Source organism: Vombatus ursinus, unplaced genomic scaffold (assembly GCF_900497805.2).
Source record: "Vombatus ursinus unplaced genomic scaffold, bare-nosed wombat genome assembly UNPS02014785.1, whole genome shotgun sequence".
Taxonomy (NCBI): Eukaryota; Metazoa; Chordata; class Mammalia; order Diprotodontia; family Vombatidae; genus Vombatus; species Vombatus ursinus.
This window is the reverse complement of record NW_020954563.1, coordinates 11,240,870-11,258,874: the sequence shown is the minus strand read 5'-3', so window position 1 is coordinate 11,258,874 and position 18,005 is coordinate 11,240,870. Positions and strand designations below refer to the sequence as shown.

The 18,005-nt window shown below is 44.7% G+C and overlaps 1 protein-coding gene across 3 annotated transcripts in view; it reads left to right on the top strand.

The window, feature by feature from the left end:
• The window catches only part of CBFA2T2 (CBFA2/RUNX1 translocation partner 2), a 166,973-nt gene that overhangs the window by 138,257 nt on the left and 10,711 nt on the right, over nt 1-18,005 (top strand). For all 3 annotated transcript variants that reach the window (XM_027867234.1, XM_027867233.1, XM_027867235.1), the window contains 5 exons: nt 965-1,146; nt 2,016-2,302; nt 7,276-7,361; nt 10,523-10,718; nt 15,443-15,511. In XM_027867234.1, coding sequence (XP_027723035.1) covers nt 965-1,146; nt 2,016-2,302; nt 7,276-7,361; nt 10,523-10,718; nt 15,443-15,511 — 820 coding nt within the window. The remainder of the gene's footprint in view (nt 1-964; nt 1,147-2,015; nt 2,303-7,275; nt 7,362-10,522; nt 10,719-15,442; nt 15,512-18,005) is intronic.

Genomic DNA, 18,005 nt, shown 5'->3' with positions numbered 1-18,005 from the left:
TATTGGATATTGGCAAAGATATTTGCTATTTCCTTCTCTAGCTCATTTTACAGATGAGGAAACTAAGGCAAAGAGGGTTAAGTGACTTGCCCAGGGTCCTAGTAAGTATCTGAGGCTGGATTTGAACTCATGTCTTCCTGATACCAGGCCCGGCACTCTATCCACTGTGGCACCCTGCTGCCTCTAATAATGACACTTGTGAGGATCAAATGAGATAATCTTTGTAAAGCGTTTTTTAAAGTGTGAGCTAAAGATCAATAAGTTTTGTTCTCACCAGATTCCCATTGTGATTTGGCTCTTGCAGCCCACCAGGATTCCAGATTTCCATGTGCTAAAAACTAGTATTTTCTAACACATCAAAGATCCTAATGTTTCCCTTGGTGTATAACAAACGCAGAGGTCGAGGGTAGGGGATGGAGAAACCATCTCTCTGAGTATTAGAAGGCTATGTTCATTTTCTAAAGATTTGATCATTTCTTCCCATCGTTTTATTGTTAAAAGATTCTGTTTTCAATTTCTGATTAAAATGGAGCATCCCACAGAAAAGAGCGGAAGCTGCTATTCTAACCTTACAGGTGATTAACTTCATAAGGAAGAGCAGGGGGTTCAGTGGTTAGCACCGAGACTAGCCTTTCTGTCACATTGGGAGGCCCTTGCTGAGACAGGAGCCCATCTTTCCTGGACACCTGGGCCACAGTAGGTCTGTCCTCGCTCCCTCCACCCTCCCATTGCCCTTGGTTCCCAGCTGTAGCTTAAAGGGAAGATGAGCTTTGAGCCTATAGGAAGATAGTTTCTCTGGGACTCTAGAGTAGCAGGATACCTGTGGGGAATTAGAGACCCAAAGGGGGGAGAAGGGTCTTTTCCTTCATGTATTTTTGAGTCCAAGAGGAAGTCACAAGTGCCGGACAGCCAGTGGTACAGTATGGGGTGGAGAAGCCATCTTTCATGGTCTCTTCTGTTCCAGGCCAACCTTCCCCTGTTACAGAGAGAGCTGCTGCACTGTGCCCGGGCAGCCAAGCAGACCCCTTCCCAGTACCTGGCCCAGCACGAACACCTCCTGCTCAACACAAATACCACCTCTCCAGCTGACTCTGCAGAGCTGCTTATAGAAGTGCATGGGAATGGCAAGAGACACAGTCCTGACAGGTAAATGTGGCCTGGCGTTTTCCAACCCCTTAATCACTTTTTTCCTCCTTTCTCTATTTTCTTTTCAGCGGATTCCCTTTGCCCCGTACTTGGAACATTCTCCCTCCTCATCTCTGCCTCCTGGCTTCCTTTAGCCCCAGCTAAAATCCCATCTCCTACAGGAAGCCTTTCCTCATCCCCCTTAAAAAGTACCTTTTCTTTGTCAATCGTATCCAGCTTACCTCGAATGTATCTCATTTGCTTGTTGTCTTCCCGTTAGACTGTAAGCTCATTGAGGGCAGGGATTGTCCTTTGCCTTTCTTTGTATCTCCCTGCACTTAGCACAGGGCCTGGCAGTTGTTGCTCAGTCTTATAAGATCATTCCCCACCCCAGGTGAGGTTTGGGCTTAATTCAATTCAGTAAACATTTATTAAGTGCCTACTATGTGCCAGGCATCGTGCTAAGCCCTGGAGATACAAATAAGAAAAAGACAGTTCCTGGACTTAGGAGCTTACAATCTACAGCACACAAAAGGAAGCTGGGAGTGGTGGTGGGGTGGGAGGGGAGCAGATCAGGGGTACCTGCCCCCGGGGGCATGTTGGCCTGCGGAGTGGAGGTGAGGCAGGGCTGCTGCTGATGGAGAGTGGAATTGCCAGGAGGGCGGTGAGCCCCCTATCAAGGGTGGCTATGGGACCCTCTAGGCCTCCAGTTAGAGAGGAGATGCCGCTGAGGGTAAGTGAAAAGGTGTAGCGTATCCAGACCTGAGTTGTTCATCATCATGGTGATGGACTTATCCTGGGGAGGGGTGGGAGGTGGGAAGGCTTCCCCATGTGTTCCTACTGCCGCCCGATTTTTGCACAGTCAGCAGTCTTGCTCTGTTCTCCTGCAGGAGAGAAGACCCCAGCTTTGAGAGAGAACCAGTCCCCCCTGAGCCGCCCGCCAAGAGGGTGTGCACCATTAGCCCTGCTCCGAGGCACAGCCCGGCTCTCTCCCTGCCCCTCATGAATCCTGGTGGGCAGTTCCATCCCACCCCGCCGCCTCTCCAGCATTATACCTTGGAAGATTTTGCCACTTCACACCTATACAGAGACTCCACCAAGATGCTGGAACATCGAGAAATCCGTGGTAGCGCTGGTGGCGGCGGTGGCGCTGGTGGTGACCGACATCACGGGCTTGGTAAGCCAAGTGTTTCTCTCCATCTGTAGAGCTCTCTTCCATTCAACAGTCAGGTGAATTGATTGTATCTTACCTCAGCCCAAAGGCTTTCCTAATCAGCAGCAAGTACAGTGTGTCTCTGTTGTTGTCAGTACTCCGGAGAGAAGACCAAGCAGGGTAGTGGTAAGAGAGTCAGGGAAAAAAATTGAGGGGAGTTGGGGGCAGGGAGGCAGGCCTGTGATTCCATCTGCATCAGAAATGCCCTCCACCAATGCAGATCAGCAGCTCGTCTGTAATTTAGTCATCAAGAATTGCCTGGTGACCCTGAGAAATTGTCACTTGCCCATGTCACTTGCTCATACTCTCAGGTCTTCCTAAATCCAAGTTCCGCTCTCTGTCCTTCTCAAGAAAGCTACAAACCTCCAACTAAATTCCATTAGTTTTCTCTTTTTTGTTATTTTATTTTTATCATCAATTTAACAATCACAAACAGGTACTAACATTCCAGTAGACAACAATAAAACTTTGGTTATGTTTAGTTTGTTTTTCAAAATGTATATTCAGTTTCACAAGGTAGGAACAAAATTGCCTTATTACTCTTGTGTTCCCTGAATTTTTTATGTTTTATTGGCCTTTTTTCTTTATATGTCTGTCACTTCCCACTAACTCATTTAAACCCATAAATCAGTATTTCTAGTGAAAAATAATGGAAAAATATGGAATAAAATATTAGCAAAGAGGCTGTAATGATCTACAAGGTATCCCTAATATCAGTGCAGTTATACTTTGTAGACTAGCATATTAATATGTGTATCCTATATTAATATACTACATTTTATTTAGTATGTAACATTTTATATTAAAATATATATGTATACATACATCTCAAATAGTATCATAAATGAGATTATAGCCATAATTTCATTTGACCCTCACAATAACCCTGCAAGGTAGACACCATTACAATACCCATTTTAAAGATCAGGAAGCAAAAGGAGGTTTAAGTGACTTGCCTAGATCCACAAAACCATCCAGGAAATACCAAGGATAGTCTGCAAACCCATGTCTTCCTGACTCTTAAGTCCATTGGACTGTCTACTACATGACCTTGCCCTCAGTGTTGGTGCTGAGAGATACAGAAGGCCTAATATCCTTGGCTTGGCCTTCTCATCCTCCAGGCTAGGGGTTTTTAACCTTTTTAATGTCTTAGATGCCTTTGGCCATCTGGAGAAGTCTATGGATCTCTTTTCAGAATAATGTTTTTAGATGAAGAAAATAGGATTTCGAAGGAAGCCAATTATTTTGAAATATTGTTACCAAAATATGTTTTTTAAACTTTGGAGACCCCCAGATTAAGAACCTCTGTCCTGAGTTACCTGAGTTTTACCAGTATTCTGAAAACTGGGCTTTTGTGAGTAAGGGGAAACTCATCTCATGGTGCTTGACCCATGAAGGTGACTCTAGTAGCAATATCCTTAGGGAATTCTTGCTGTGCTTTTTTGAGGGGTGAGGGGGTCTCTCTTTGCTTCATATTTTCAATTCATGACCCAGTGTCTGGCTTCTTAGCCAAATACACCCTGGCTCTGAGTTCAAATGCAGTCTCAGACACCTGACATTTACTAGCTGTATGACCTGGGCAAGTCACTTAACCCCAATCGCCTCACCAAAAAGCCAAAAAAAAAAAAAATACACCCTGGCTATAGTTAGTGACCTCTGCCCTCAGTAGCCTCAAAATGAGAGAATATGGCAACTTGGCAAAACACCCATCCCCTTGTCCAACTAACTCAGTGTTCCCCAAACACATCCCGTTCTTTCTCACCATTATTCTCTTTTCACATTTTTCCTTCTTTAGAATGTGCCCCCTCGTCTCTCCCTCTTCTTCCACCCTACCCTGTTAGGTTCTTCCTTCAACATCCTACCCATCTTTTGAGCCCCGGCCCTCCAGTGGCACATCCTTCTTGAAGCATCTCCTGGGCTCTCCTTCCAACAGTACTTTGTTCATACCCCTCTTTGGGCCTTTTGCAGAGCCTGCCTTGGACCATAGTTATTTGTTTCCTGGTTTTATCCTTCCTTCCAGACTTAGAAACTGCTTAATGACAGCAATTTCATCCTACTCATTTCTGTGTCTCCCCCTTCTCCTGACCCCAAGCCTTGTGCCTTATGTGATCTAGGCAGCTCCATAAACATTAATGGAATTGAATGGAAGTCATTCATTTTTAGGAAGGAAACCCTTTGTACATATGGAATGGGATAGTCCCTAGAAGGGGAGCTGTTTTTTAGCTTATGTATCAACTGTAATCATCCAGATGAGGAGCACCAGGGTTTAAAGGCTCTCAATGATTCCATAGATGGAGGAGACGTAAGATGTCAGGAAGACGTGGTTTTCTAATCCTGCCTCGCATGCTTACTGTGTGACTCTGGGCAAGTCACCTAACTTTTTATGCCTCTGTTTCCTCCTCTGTAAAATGAGAGTAATAAAAGCACAGTGCTTTGCACACTTTAAAGCACCATATAAATGCTAGCTATTGAAGGGCAAAACTGACTCAGAGGAATGTAATATTAGGGTCAGGGTTGGCCATTTACAGCCCTTGGAGTGGGATGCTATGAGATTGTAGAATGAGAATATGGAACTCAAAATTTTTTTAAATGTTAAAAATTCTTGTTTACATGCAATTGAGGAAAAAAAGATAAAAATTAAATGTACAAAAAAAAGAAAAATCTAACAGTAGTTACGCTAAAAAAAAAAAAGAGATTGTGGAGTGAGATGTATTAAGGGCTCTCCAGCTTTGGAAACCTTTGCCTTGGGGCATTTCTAAGAAAGCAGGAGGGCCAGGCTGTTGACCAGCTCAGCTGAGCTCAGAGGGCCTTAAAGGAGATTCCCCAGCCTTGAGTTATAACCAATAGATCATTCATTCCTTGCTGTTTCCCCACCCAAGTCTCCTTGGACAGGAGTTCTCCTGCTAGCTTGTGTGTCTTTATCCCATCATCATCATTGCCTGCTTCTCCCTCCCGCATAGCTACTTCTGTGCCTTTTGAAGGCCTCTCTCTTTCCTCAGCCAAAAGCACTGCAGACAGACCCCCGTTGAGTCTAGAACGACATGCCCCACCCTGCAGCCATGAGCTAGATTATCCTCCAAGAGGTTGCAGCCTACTATGGGAAGCAAAGCAAAGACCAAGGTTGACTTACGTGTAAAAATGTAAAATACAGGGACATCAGAATACTTCTTCTGACCTTCAGCTCTGATGTGCAGAGCCCTGGGTCCCATGCTCTTCTAGCCAGAGACAGCCTCTCACCCTGAGCTCCAAGACACCAATAAGCAGTAGTTGTCTGGAAATTCTTTTATTTTGCCTTTGGAAAGATAATTGGTCTTTCTTTTTTTCTTTTATTTATAAAGTTGATTTATCATGAATTTTAAAACAAAGCCAATCACACATGTTTATGCCATCATAAAGCTTACAAAGCATTCACACTGCTCTCACAGTGGTCTCTCTTCCTGCTTCACAGCACCCCAATCTCCCTACAAACATTCTTCTTTTTTATTTAGGTTTTCTTTTTCCTTAACTTAGCCAACAATAAACATGAACATTTCAGTCAACGAAGAAGGAAAAAGAATTTGGATGTGAAATGGTGAACTTCTATTACATACAATTTTTGCAGTGTATATAGGCAGCATATGTTATTAAAATCTGCCTGGTTTTTTCTCATTTATAAACAGTACTGAGGGGAGATAGATAAGGCTGATTTTAGGCACAGGTATATAAGGTGGGTGGCACAGTCAATAGGAGGCTAGACTTGGAGATCCTTAGAATAATACCTGACATACAACAGGCACTTAATGAATGCTGATTGATTGTGAGCGGTTGTTAGGGGCCTAGCCTTCCCGGTCATACTGTTCGTCTCATGCCTTCTGCTCTAAATTATCTTGTCTTCTTTCCCTACACTGCCTCTTCCTCTCCTCACCCCTCACCCCATCCCACCCCACCCTCTTCCACTATGTTGTGACTACGGAGTAAACTCAGAAATTTGCAGCTAGGTGGTGCAGTAGGTGGAGCACTGGCCTTGAAGTCAGGAGGACCTGAGTTCAAATCCAGTCTCAGACATATAACACTTACTAGCTGTGTGACTCTGAGCAAGTCCTTTAACCCCAACTGCCTCACCCAAAAGAAAAAAAGAAAAAAGAAATTTGCCTTTCAAGTTTCTCTTCCCCCTCTCTGGTCTGTCATATCATTGGTGTAAGGAATTCCTGGTTATAATAATAATAGCTTGCATCTATGTATCACTTTAGATATATTATTTTATCCTCACAACAACTTTGTGAGGTAGGAGTTATTATTACCCTCATTTTACACATGAGGAAACTGAGGCAGAATCACACAACTAATAAGTGTCTGAGGCAGGTTTTTAGCTCAGGTTTTCCTGACTCCAAGTCCAGAACTATGTCTGCCACACCACCTGGCTGCAGATGTAGTCTTGGACTGGGCTTCTCATCATGGCACCCTAATACTGGTATCACCGTGTAGGGGCAGAGTACTAAAACAGACAACAGCCACGACCCTACTCCTCTCCCCCCACCACATCCATACCAAATCCCCAAGCACCCAGTGGAGCCAACAACCCCAGGCTTAACACACACCTGACTCTTGTGAACATGCCCTACTTCTCCCAGAGCTTACCCTTGCCAATGCCATCTTAGCTTACTGTTATTACCCCCGATCTTCCCCTGCACAGACTCGCCCTCTGTTCTCTACGTTCTCGAGGCTTAGTTTCTCCCACCCTGCTTTAACACCTTGAGTGAATGTATATCCTAAGATCTGAACCAGGCCTGAGCAATAGCTGGCATCTTTAGGCCATGGTACAACCCCCAGCCTCACTCACCCAGCCGTGCCTCCTTCGCCAGCATCCTTGGCTCCCGACAGCTGTTGTCCAGTTTGTATCAAGACTTCCTTGCACCTCCCTCCTAATCATAGAAAACATACTCTCTCATTTTGCACAGGCTTAAATGGAGGATACCAGGAGGAGCTGGTGGACCACCGTTTGACAGAGAGAGAATGGGCTGATGAGTGGAAACATCTGGATCATGTAAGAATCCTGGGCAAAGACATCTGGTGGGATGATTCCCAGATAAGCTGGCGGTTCTATCCTGTGATGCAGAGCTTCTGGACAGCTCTTCTTTCCTGTTTTAATGTCATCCCAAGTTAATTAGATATGTGGGTACACTACAAGGCAGAGGGTGAAGATGGAGAAGTTGGGAGTTAATGCAGTGAGTAGAATGGGAGCATTCCTCTTATCTGACCTTAGAAGACAGAGTAGCCAGATGAAAGCAGAAAACTGCAAAAAAGAGGGGATAGGAGACTACGATGGGCTTGGAAGAAAAGGGAGTTTGCCTGTAACGGGGAGACCTAGCAGTCATTTCATTTTAGTATGGAGTAAAGCAGTTTTCTCCCTGGTGCCTCACCATAATATACTGAGGGATTAGAGATTGGGGCAGGTATCAGAACAGGAGGAAATAACTGGGGTTCATGGAGCGTCACTGCTGAGCAACAGCTTGGAGCAGTGGAAAGAGTATTAGACTTCAAGCTAGGGGAGACCTGGGTTTGAATTCCAGCTCCAATGTTCTTCTTTTCTTGTGTGCCCATTGGCAAATCACTTAACTCCTCTAAACCTTATTTTAATTCCCTTATTTGTTTATTTGTTGGAGGCAACCTGGGTTAAGTGACTTGCCCAGGATCACACAGCTAGTAAGTATCTGAGACCAGATTTGAACTCAGGTCCTCCTGACTCCAGGGCTGGCACTCTATCCAATGTGCCATCTAGCTGCCCCTAATTCCCTTGTTTGTAAAGCAAGGATAATAATGCCAGTAGCATTGTGAGAATAAAGTGAGATCATGGTGTGGAGCAAGTTCTTTGTACACCTTGAAGAGATACATAAATGTCAGTTAATTGTTGTTATTGGCATAGAAGCCTTTCCCAGTACTCCTCAGTCTTAGCACCGTCCCTCTGAGTCATCTCCAGTGTCTCCTGACTGCAGCTTGTTTGTACATAGTTATTTGCCTGTTGTCTCCTTCTTTGGACTGTTAGCTCCATGAGGTCAAGGACCGTCTTTTGCCTTCCTAGCCTGAGCTGCCGAAGGCCGAGAGAACACCACCCCTCGTGAGGCCCAAATCCTAGGAACAATAAAAACCTAGGAGAACTCATTTGTTAGTGATCCTCCTCTCTGCCTCTCAGTGATTCTGAACCCCATCAGGTGTCCTCATTCAAACCCCATCCTTCCCCCAATCCCTCATTCCCATTCCCAGCTCTCCCAGTGTCCCACTCTAAAGCTTCCCACCCCTTCAGCCGTTCTGTCTGGCATGCTCACCCCGTAAGAGACAAACTTTACATTCATCTTCAGTCTTTTCCTTTCCCATTCCTTCTGTCTTCTGGCTCTCCCTTCTCATCTGGCTCTCTCCTGGTGATACAGCCCCTCTGTCCACCTCCTCCCATAATGGCTGTACTTTCATTCTCTCCCTTACTGGTTGAAATGGGACACTCCTCGTTCCCCATTGCCAGGTTCCAGGTTTTCCCTCTACTATTACTTTCACTCAGTAACTTCCTCCTTTGAGGTTTACACAATCCATATCTACCACCCAATCAAAATTCTGGGAGCTATTGTCCACTGATCTCCAGAACATCTATTTCTCAGTGAGTTCAATGGTTCATAGTCTTTCTTTCCTCTTCAGCTCCTCCCATCTTATGAGGGCACTTCAACATATGTTGATACCTTCTCAAACACCCTAACTTCATGGTTCCTTGCCAAGAGCTCCCTCCTCTCTCCTCCTCATCTCACATCACCCAAATACCTTCTGCCATGATCTCCTTCACCCTATCTCATATGAAGAGATGGCCCTTCAGTGTTGTAATGATGATCAACTGTGAAAGACTTTGGCTGCTCTTTTCAGTACAGTGATCTAAGACAGTTCCTAAAGACTAATGATGACAAAATGCTATCTACCTCCAGAGAGAATACTGATGAACTCTGATTGCAAATTGAAGTATGATTTTTTCACTTTCTTTATTTTTCTTGAAATATGGCTAATACGGAAATATGTTTTTTAATAGTTTCACATATATAATTGATATCATTGCTTGCCTTCTCAGTGGGAGGAGTGGGAGTGAGGGAGAGGATTTGGAACCCAAATTTTTAAAAGAAAAGAACACTAAAAATGAATAATAAATTGAAATGTTTTGGGGGAAAAAAGGTGGCCCTTCTCCTTGCTGGTGCTAACCTCCCTACATTGCACAGGCGACCCCGTTCCATCCCATCTTCTACGGCAGACTGATCACTCAAATTCTCACTCTCTTAATTATCTTCAATCCCTTTCTGCCTCTTGGCCGCTTCCCTACTGCCTGCAAACATGTCCACATCTCCCCCATTATCAAAAAGCCCCCACTGGATCCATCCATCTCTGCTAGCTCTCATCCCCTCTCTTCTGCCTTTTGTGGAATATAAGGCCATCTACAGTGGGTGCCTGCCTTCCTTTCCTCTCCTTCTCTTCTTAACTCTCTACAGTCTGGCTTCCAATCTCATCCCTTAACTGAATAAATGCTAACTCCAAAGTTACTAATGATCTCTTAATTGCCAAATCTAATGGCTTTTTCTCAATTCTCATCCTTCTTGACCTCTCTGCAGCCTTTGACGCTCAATTACTGTCTTCTTCTTGCTATACTCTCTTCTCTAGGTTTTATTGACACTACTGTCTTCTGGTTTACCCCCCACCTTTACCCTTTCCCTCTCACCCGCCCCATTCACAACTTCTTCCATATTGTGCCCCTTTCTCTCCTCTGACATTGCCATTACCCACCTGCAGATTCTCATCACCTCATGCCTGGACTATTAGAGTAGCTGTCTGGGTGGTCCACCTGCCACAAGCCTCTCCACTGCAGTCCACTCTGCTGCCAGCATAGGTCTCTATCTATCTGTCTGTCTGTCTCTCTCTTTCTCTCTCTCTCTCACACCCACACACCGCCCCTTTAATAAACTAGCCTGCACCACTACCCCTTTATCTATTCTTCATCCACCTTACACCCTTTGATATACTCTGCAGTCCAGCGATACTGGCTGCCCTCAGTGCCTGGAAAGCTCTCCATCCTCACTTCCAGTCTCAGCTAAATTTCCACCTTGCCCAGGAATCCTTTCCCAGTCTTCCTGAATTCTAGCTCCTTCCTTCTGTTGATGATTTCCTGTGTCTTCTCATTCCCAGGCTCTGAACTGCATCATGGAAATGGTAGAGAAAACCCGACGTTCCATGGCTGTCCTGCGGCGCTGCCAGGAAACTGATCGGGAAGAGCTCAACTTTTGGAAGAGACGGTGCAGCGAGAACACAGAGACCAGGAAAGCCGGGAGTGAGCTCATCTCCAGGCAGCACAGCCCAGGAAGTTCGGACTCACTCAGCAATGGTAAGAAAAGGAACCAGATGCATGTCCATAGACATCTGTAGCACCCACTTACCAGGGCTGGGAAGGTTCTTTTGTTAAGCTTTTTTGTTAGTTTGTTGTTGTTGTTAGGTTTGGTTTTTATTTTTGTATTGAAAAGAAGGTGGTGTAATTGGGGAAAAATAAAACATTAAAATTTAAAAAAATAAAATTATCACAAAAAAGAAAGGAAGCTAGTCATGGTAAAGTACTTGGGTAAATGATTTGTAAGATATTTCTCTCTTTCCTGGTTCTTAGATCCAGAGACATGCTTCAAAATATCCTTAGAGAACAACATGTTAGCGCAGGAAATAAACTTACCTGGTTGTGAATCTGAGCTTTTTTTGAAAGCAGAGAATTGGCTACTGGTCAATCCCCTACCAGTGACATACAGGCAGCGCTCGTCTTTGGAAGGCTGCAGCCCCTCAGGGGTTCATGGCTCAGTAGGGAGGGGCTTGGACAGCATTTGGGTGATGTGAGATGAGGAGGAGAGAAGAGGGAGCTCTTGGCAAGGAACCATGAAGCACAGATCTTAACCAAGTTAAAATTCTCTGTCAGCCTATGATGATAAGAAAGCCATCAACTTAAGCTGAGAAATCTAATTTTTTTTAATGGATAGAAATCTAAAATCTTTGCTGTTTAATTGTTTCAGTTGTGTCCACATCTTTGTGACCCAATTTGGGGTTTTCTTGGCAAAGATACTGGAGTACTCTGCCATTTCTTTTCCAGTCCATTTTATGGATAAAGAAACTGAGGCAAATGGGGTTAACTTAACTTGCATAGGATCATACAGCTAGTAAGTGTCTGAGGCCAGATTGGAACTCATGAAGAGGAGTTTTCTGACCCTAGGCTCAGCTCTCTTTCCACAGTGCCACCTAGCTGCCCAATAGCTTTAGAGACATTTGTATCTTAGGGGTTTTGTTATGGGAGTTGATGGAAATGGAAGGGACCTTAAAGCCCATCAAGTCCAATTCCTTCATTTACAGATGAGGAAACTGAGGCACAGAGAACTTAAGTGACTTACCCAGGTCACAGCTTATAAATATCTGGTCCAGTATTTGAGCCTAGATCTTCCTGACTTCTAAGATCCAGTGCACAATTTACTAATGCATATTGCCTCTTGGTGACCTGTATATCATGTTTACCCATTTTTATACCCGCCATGTATTTATCCCCTCCTCCCATAGTGGATAAAGATTGTTTTTAATGCTTTCCCTCAAGAGTTTCCCACAGTTTGTTTTTTCATATGTTTATTTTTTCATGTTGTGAAACTTCTCCTGGTGACTGCCACATTCTTTGTTCAGACGGCTGCCAGCCAAGGCTCTGTATGTAGCTGGCTCCTGGCTGATGGTGGTGGCCATGACCTTCTTTCTGTCATCCAGAGGGAAGGGCAGATGTGTGGTTGTTGTGGGTGATTTTGGATACACATCAGTTCCCACATCTGGAGGCCCAGGGTCTAGATCATAAGCACTTAGCTAAGAGAAAGGGCCAGGAGGCATTTGTTCCAGTGAACTTTGCCACTGATTGCTTTGTGATTTGGGGTGACTTCTTTAGTAGATAAGAATGAATCCTGTCAGGGCTGGTAAAGGGGGCCAGTGGTAGGACGAGGACCATTCTCATCCTCAGTCAGGGGCTTGCTTAATTTATACCACAACCACCCTAATTTTAGATTAAACAATATCAAGGAGACAAAAAAGAAATCCCAGCTTGATTAGGCAGCTTTCTTGCTGATTCCTAGCTGAGGTTAGTTAAAGTAAGAACATGGAAATTCAAATAATATGAGAATGGTAAGTTAGATAATTTTGGAGAATGGAGCATTTGGGAGTGAGGGTGGAAAGCAGTGCTTAGAGAGATGAACTGTTGGTTACCTGGGATACAGAAACAGGTGGGAGGAAAACAAAGACAAATCTGAACTCTAAAGATTTTGCTCAGGGCAGCTCTGTGCCCAGGAGGATGGTGGGGGAAGGGCAGAAGATGACTTTTTCTTGCCTTCAAGGTTTCCTCTTCTCCCTTTGTTCCTCCTTCTCTGTGTTCTGTCTTGTCTCTCCTTCCTCCACCTTTTCTTTCTTTTCCTCCTACCTTTTATTTTCTTCTTTATCATATGGTCTCTGCACAGAACCCAAAACTCAAGACTGGCCTGTTTGTTGTATTGTTCAGCTACTTTCAGGGTTTAATGAGCTTCAAAAGAAAGCCAGAACAGATTTCCTACTTGTCATTTTACAACATTTTTCTCAATCAGGGAAATCTATTCAGAACCCTTCTGTGTTGCCCCTCTACCCACCTCGCCACTGCCAAAGAGAAGGGTATACACAAACTTTGGAAACTTACAATATTTATAAGTCGAATGTGACCTTTGCCTGTACCTTAGGGGTATCTCGAAGTTAACACGGCCTTAAGAACCAACCCTATAGACAACAGAATGACTTTGACAGCTTTCTTAGTTCTACTAGAGAAATAATTTCAATTCAGTATTACCTAAAACCTGACTTTCTGAGTGAAGGCTCATAAATGAGATAACCGCTTTAAGAATAACAGCATGGGGCAACTAGGTGGCACAATGGATAGAACACAGGCCCTGGAGTCAGGAGGACCCGAGTTCAAATCTAGCCTCAGACACTTGACACTTACTAGCAGTGTGACCCTGTGCAAGTCACTTAACCCCATTGCCTAGTCAAAAAAAAAAAAAAAAAAAGGAGGAAGAAGAAGAAGAACAGCAAAGAGAAATATAAAAGTTCTCAGCCACCCATTGTCCTTCCCTCGAGTACCTGGACCTTTTGCTATTTTCTGCAGTATCTTTTAATATCTCTCTCCATTTGTGAAGGCTGGTCCTGAACCTCAGGTTTGAGAAGTACCTTGTTTGGCCTTATTAGATTCTGAATTCCTTTCTGGCAAGTGCTCACAGACTTGCAGAAGGAAGAGGGGTCTAGGGGAGAAACTGATCCTGAGCATTTGGCTTATGGGCCCTCTAAAATAGCTGGTACAGAGCTTCAAAAACTTTTGTCTCTAATGGTCATAAATCTATGTGATTGATGGACTAGGTGCTAGGCGCTGTCCCTGGTGCTGAGAAGACAGATACAAAAGTGAAAGTGCCTGTCCTCAAGGAGCTTATGTTCGGTGGGGGAGATAACATAGACACATTTAAGTAAATATAGGTATAAGGTAGTTGGGGAGTCAGGAATGGGGGGGGGTCAGGAAAGGCTTCCTGCAGACAGTGGTGTTTGAGTTGTATCTTGCAAGGAGAGAGTTTCTTTGAAGTGAGGATGAGGAAGGAGTGTACTCCTGGTGTTGGGGATGGCCAACGCAAAGGCTCAGCCACAGCAGATGGAGTGTCACATGTGAGGAATAGAGAGGAGAGTGGCCTCCCGTGATTCTAGTAGCAGAAGGTCAGAGGTCAGAGTGGGAATGAGAGCACTTGTTCTCAATCCCAGACCATAAAGCCTTATGGCCCTTCATTGCTTCTGTTTGCTGTCATGGCGTCATACTTCCTCTCTGTCCCTTCTGGTTCCCTTCTCTAGATGCCCCCTCTATGCCTCTCTGTACTGGAGGCTTCTCCTCTCTTCCTTAGAGCTTTCTGGCCCTTTGGCTCCATCTTGAGGTCTTAGATCCAGAACTGGAAGGGACCTCAGGCCATCTCATTTTACAAATGAGGGAAACTAAGGCTCAGGGAATGTGAGAGACTTGCCTGAGGTTACACAGTAAGCACCAGAAGTAGAATTTGAACCCTGAACCTCTGACCCCAAAGCCAGAGTTCTTTCCACTATACCTTGCAGAATAGCATCCCTCCTGCTCCTAAAGATGCTCAGTTAACACTCGGTTTCTAGACCCTTGTCCAGCATTAATAACAAACCAGAACTCCACAGTTTTGTAAAAATTATGGAAATAATCCCTTAGCTCCTCTTTGGTTTGGCCAACTTTGGTCATATCTCAGAAACAAAGCCGTGTAGACTGAAATTTTTAAAAGGATGAGCCGGTTAAGTTTGATTCACTAAACACTTATTAAGTGCCTGCACCATGCATGGCACGGCTGTTCCCTCCTGACTTGTTTAAACACACATACATTATAGCCCAACTGTAACCACACAGGCCTCTCCATCAGCCTTATTTACAGGCATTCTGGTGCTTGGGAGCGGGTTCTTCTGCAGTCACTCAGAAAAGCCTCTGCTGGGGCTTGTTGTTACTTCTGTCTTCCAGGAGAACCACAAGATGTCATATGTGACCTCCCTGTGGTCAGGTAGCTGGGAAATAATCAGAATTTGATTTGAACCCAAAGATTCCTGATTCCATATCTGGTCTTTCCACTACACTATTACGCCGCCTTAGTATAAGTTTGTTTTCTTGTTGCCTAATTCTTTCATCCATTTACAAAGCTTTATTAATTTAGATTTATGGTATTAACCTATTTCTTAAGATGTGACCTGAATCTCCAGGTGTTTGGAGTTTCTCTCTTTCTCTCTCTCTCCCTCTCTTCTCTCACTTTACTTTTCTCTTTCTTCCTCTCCACATTTTTCCCTCTCCCCCTTCTGTTTCTCTTTTTCTCCTCTTCCTCTCCCTGTCTCTCCCCCATCTCTCCTCTTCCTCTTTCATTCTCTTCTCTTTGCCTCCCTCCCCTTTCAGAAAGAGTACAGATGAAAAAGAAGACTGGGTCTCTCTGTATGAGGGTGGGAGTGGGGGTCCCCTCTGACACCACTCTATTTCCCATCTCTCTGCAGATTCACAGCGTGACTTCAGCAGTAGGTCAGGAACAGGCTATGTCACTGAAGAGATCTGGAAGAAAGCTGGTAAGTGTGTGTGAGTTTGCCTGCGGATTTTATAATTTCCCTGCAACTGGAGTGATTCTACTTGGAAGAAAGCATTTGACCTGGGCTTCAAATGTAAACCAATCTTTGCCATACCCTAGATCAATCAAATTAAAGTCTCCCCTGCTGGAATCATGTGATTGTGGGACTGACATTCAACCCTGTCTGGCCTTGGGAACCAAGCATCTGGCCCACAGGCCCTTCATGCAACCTGGAACTCATGAGTATAGATTTATCTGATGTCCTATGGGTTTTTTTCTGTATTTCTTTTTCCTAGTTTTTCTTTGGCCAGTCACAGAACACAGAATGTCAGATCTGGATGAGCCTTTGGAGATCACCTAGTCTAAATCTCTCATTTTATAGATGGGGAAACAAACCCAGAGAAAGGAAGGAACTTGCCTCAGGGTCTTTCATCAAGTCAGCAGCAGACGGACAGGAGTCAGGGTTCCTCCCACTGCACCAGATGCTGCCTCTCTCCTTTTTTTCCCCTTAATTTTTCTTCCATCCATGCCTTTTCCTGCTTTGCTTTGTCTTCACTGAACCCGGTTATCTTTTCCTGACATGGCCCCATCCCCCCTACCCAATCACAGCCTCCTGGTATTAACTCAGTTCACTCCCCATGGCTAAATGGGCTGTGAACAAAAGTGTTCTCCCACACCTTTCTGTCTTCAGTGGCCTATATCACTACCTGTCCTTCTGTATTCTAATCATCATCTGCCTTAGTCACTGCCCCCTTTCCTATAACCCCAACCATACCTTAAGAACCCTGAAACCTGAGTCTTTGTTTTCTTCCTTTTCTCTTGTTCATATAGCTCTGATATCCTCTGAAAAGTTTTTCACAAAACTTCTTTCTTGGCCTCATATTTCTCCCTTTTTAGTCAGCCTGGTAAATCCTGTTAAAATAGCCCTTTTATCCTATTACTGCCCTTGCTGAAGAACATGGAATGGCTCCCTAGGTACCTCCTGTCTGGACAGGATCATGGTCTCTAAATTCTCACACACACACACACACACACACACACACACACACACACACACACACACACACCCCCCCCCGTTCATTCTTGCCTTTCTGACTTTGTTCATATTTTGCTTTTCTCTGCCTAGAATTTTCTCTCCCAACCCTACCCCATCCCCCCCCCACACACCCCTGTTCATTCTTGCCTTTCTGACTTTGTTCATATTTTGCTTTTCTCTGCCTAGAATTTTCTCTCCCAACCCTACCCCATCCCATTCATTCACCCAACAAACATTCATTAAGCACCTATTATATACATAGTCCTGTGTTCTATGCCGGGGGATATACCAAGTTTGGATAAAACCATGTCCCTGTTTTGAGGGAGCTCACAGCCTAGAGATGAGAGACACATAGAAAAGTAACTGTAGTATACAATATTATTATATTAGTGTATATTAGACATATACAAGCAAAGTTCCTTGTGGGATCTTTGGAGGAAGATTTTTTTTAACCAGGAGAATTAGGGAGGTCTTCCTGGAGGAAGTGGCTTTACAAGATGGATAGGAATTCAGCAAAGGAAAAGAAGGGGGGATTCTAGCCACGGCAGCCATGACAAAGGCACTAAGATTGGAAAGCAGGACAAGGTGTATTTAGGGGGTAGAAAGTACTCCAGTGTTGCTGGCAGGTAGAGTGCATGGCAGGGGAGAATATGAGAGAAGGCTGGAAAGGCCTTCAGAGCCAGACCCAGCAGGGTTTGAACTTTCCTCAGTAGCCAATTAGGGAGCCACTGAAGATTTCCAAGTGGAGAAATCGGGTGACCAGATCTAAACATAAAAAGGCTTATTCAGGCAGTGAGGACTGCTGCAGTGGTCTAGATCAGGGGTGTGGAACCTGCGGCCTTGAGGCTACATGTAGCCTTCTAGGTCCCTGGGTGTGGCCTTTTGTTTTAAAGAACAAATCCTTTTATTAAGGGGATTTGTTCTGTGAAGTTTGGGTTCCGTCAGAGGGCTGCACTTGAGGACCTAGGGGGCCGCACGGCCACAGGTTCCCCACCCCGGTCTAGAAGATCTGTGCTGAAGGTCTGTGCCGTGGAGACAGACTGCCACATCCTGCCTATAGCTCAGGGCAAGGTTTAGGTCCCAGCTGCTCCAACCCGTTACTCCTGCCCTCTTCATCTTTCAAAACTGAAGCCTGCCTAGCACCATGCACTTTTTCTTTGTTTCTCCAGTTCTTCCACTGGTTAAATTCTAAACTCTTTGAGGCCGGTGAGGGAAGCTTGCTCCGCATTCCTTCTAGATCCCTAATGGTAACTAAGTTTTGGGTTGACTGATAGACTTTCACAGACTGTCAGAGCTGGAAGAGGCTTTAGAGGTCATCCTGTCCAGCTCCTTCATTTTATAGGGGAATGTACAGGTGAACCCAGGCAGGATTTGAACTCGGGTCTTCTCGACTCCAAGTCTGGAGCTCTATCCACTAGGCCCTCTAGTTAGGTCTATGCTAGCTCATCACTGAGACCTT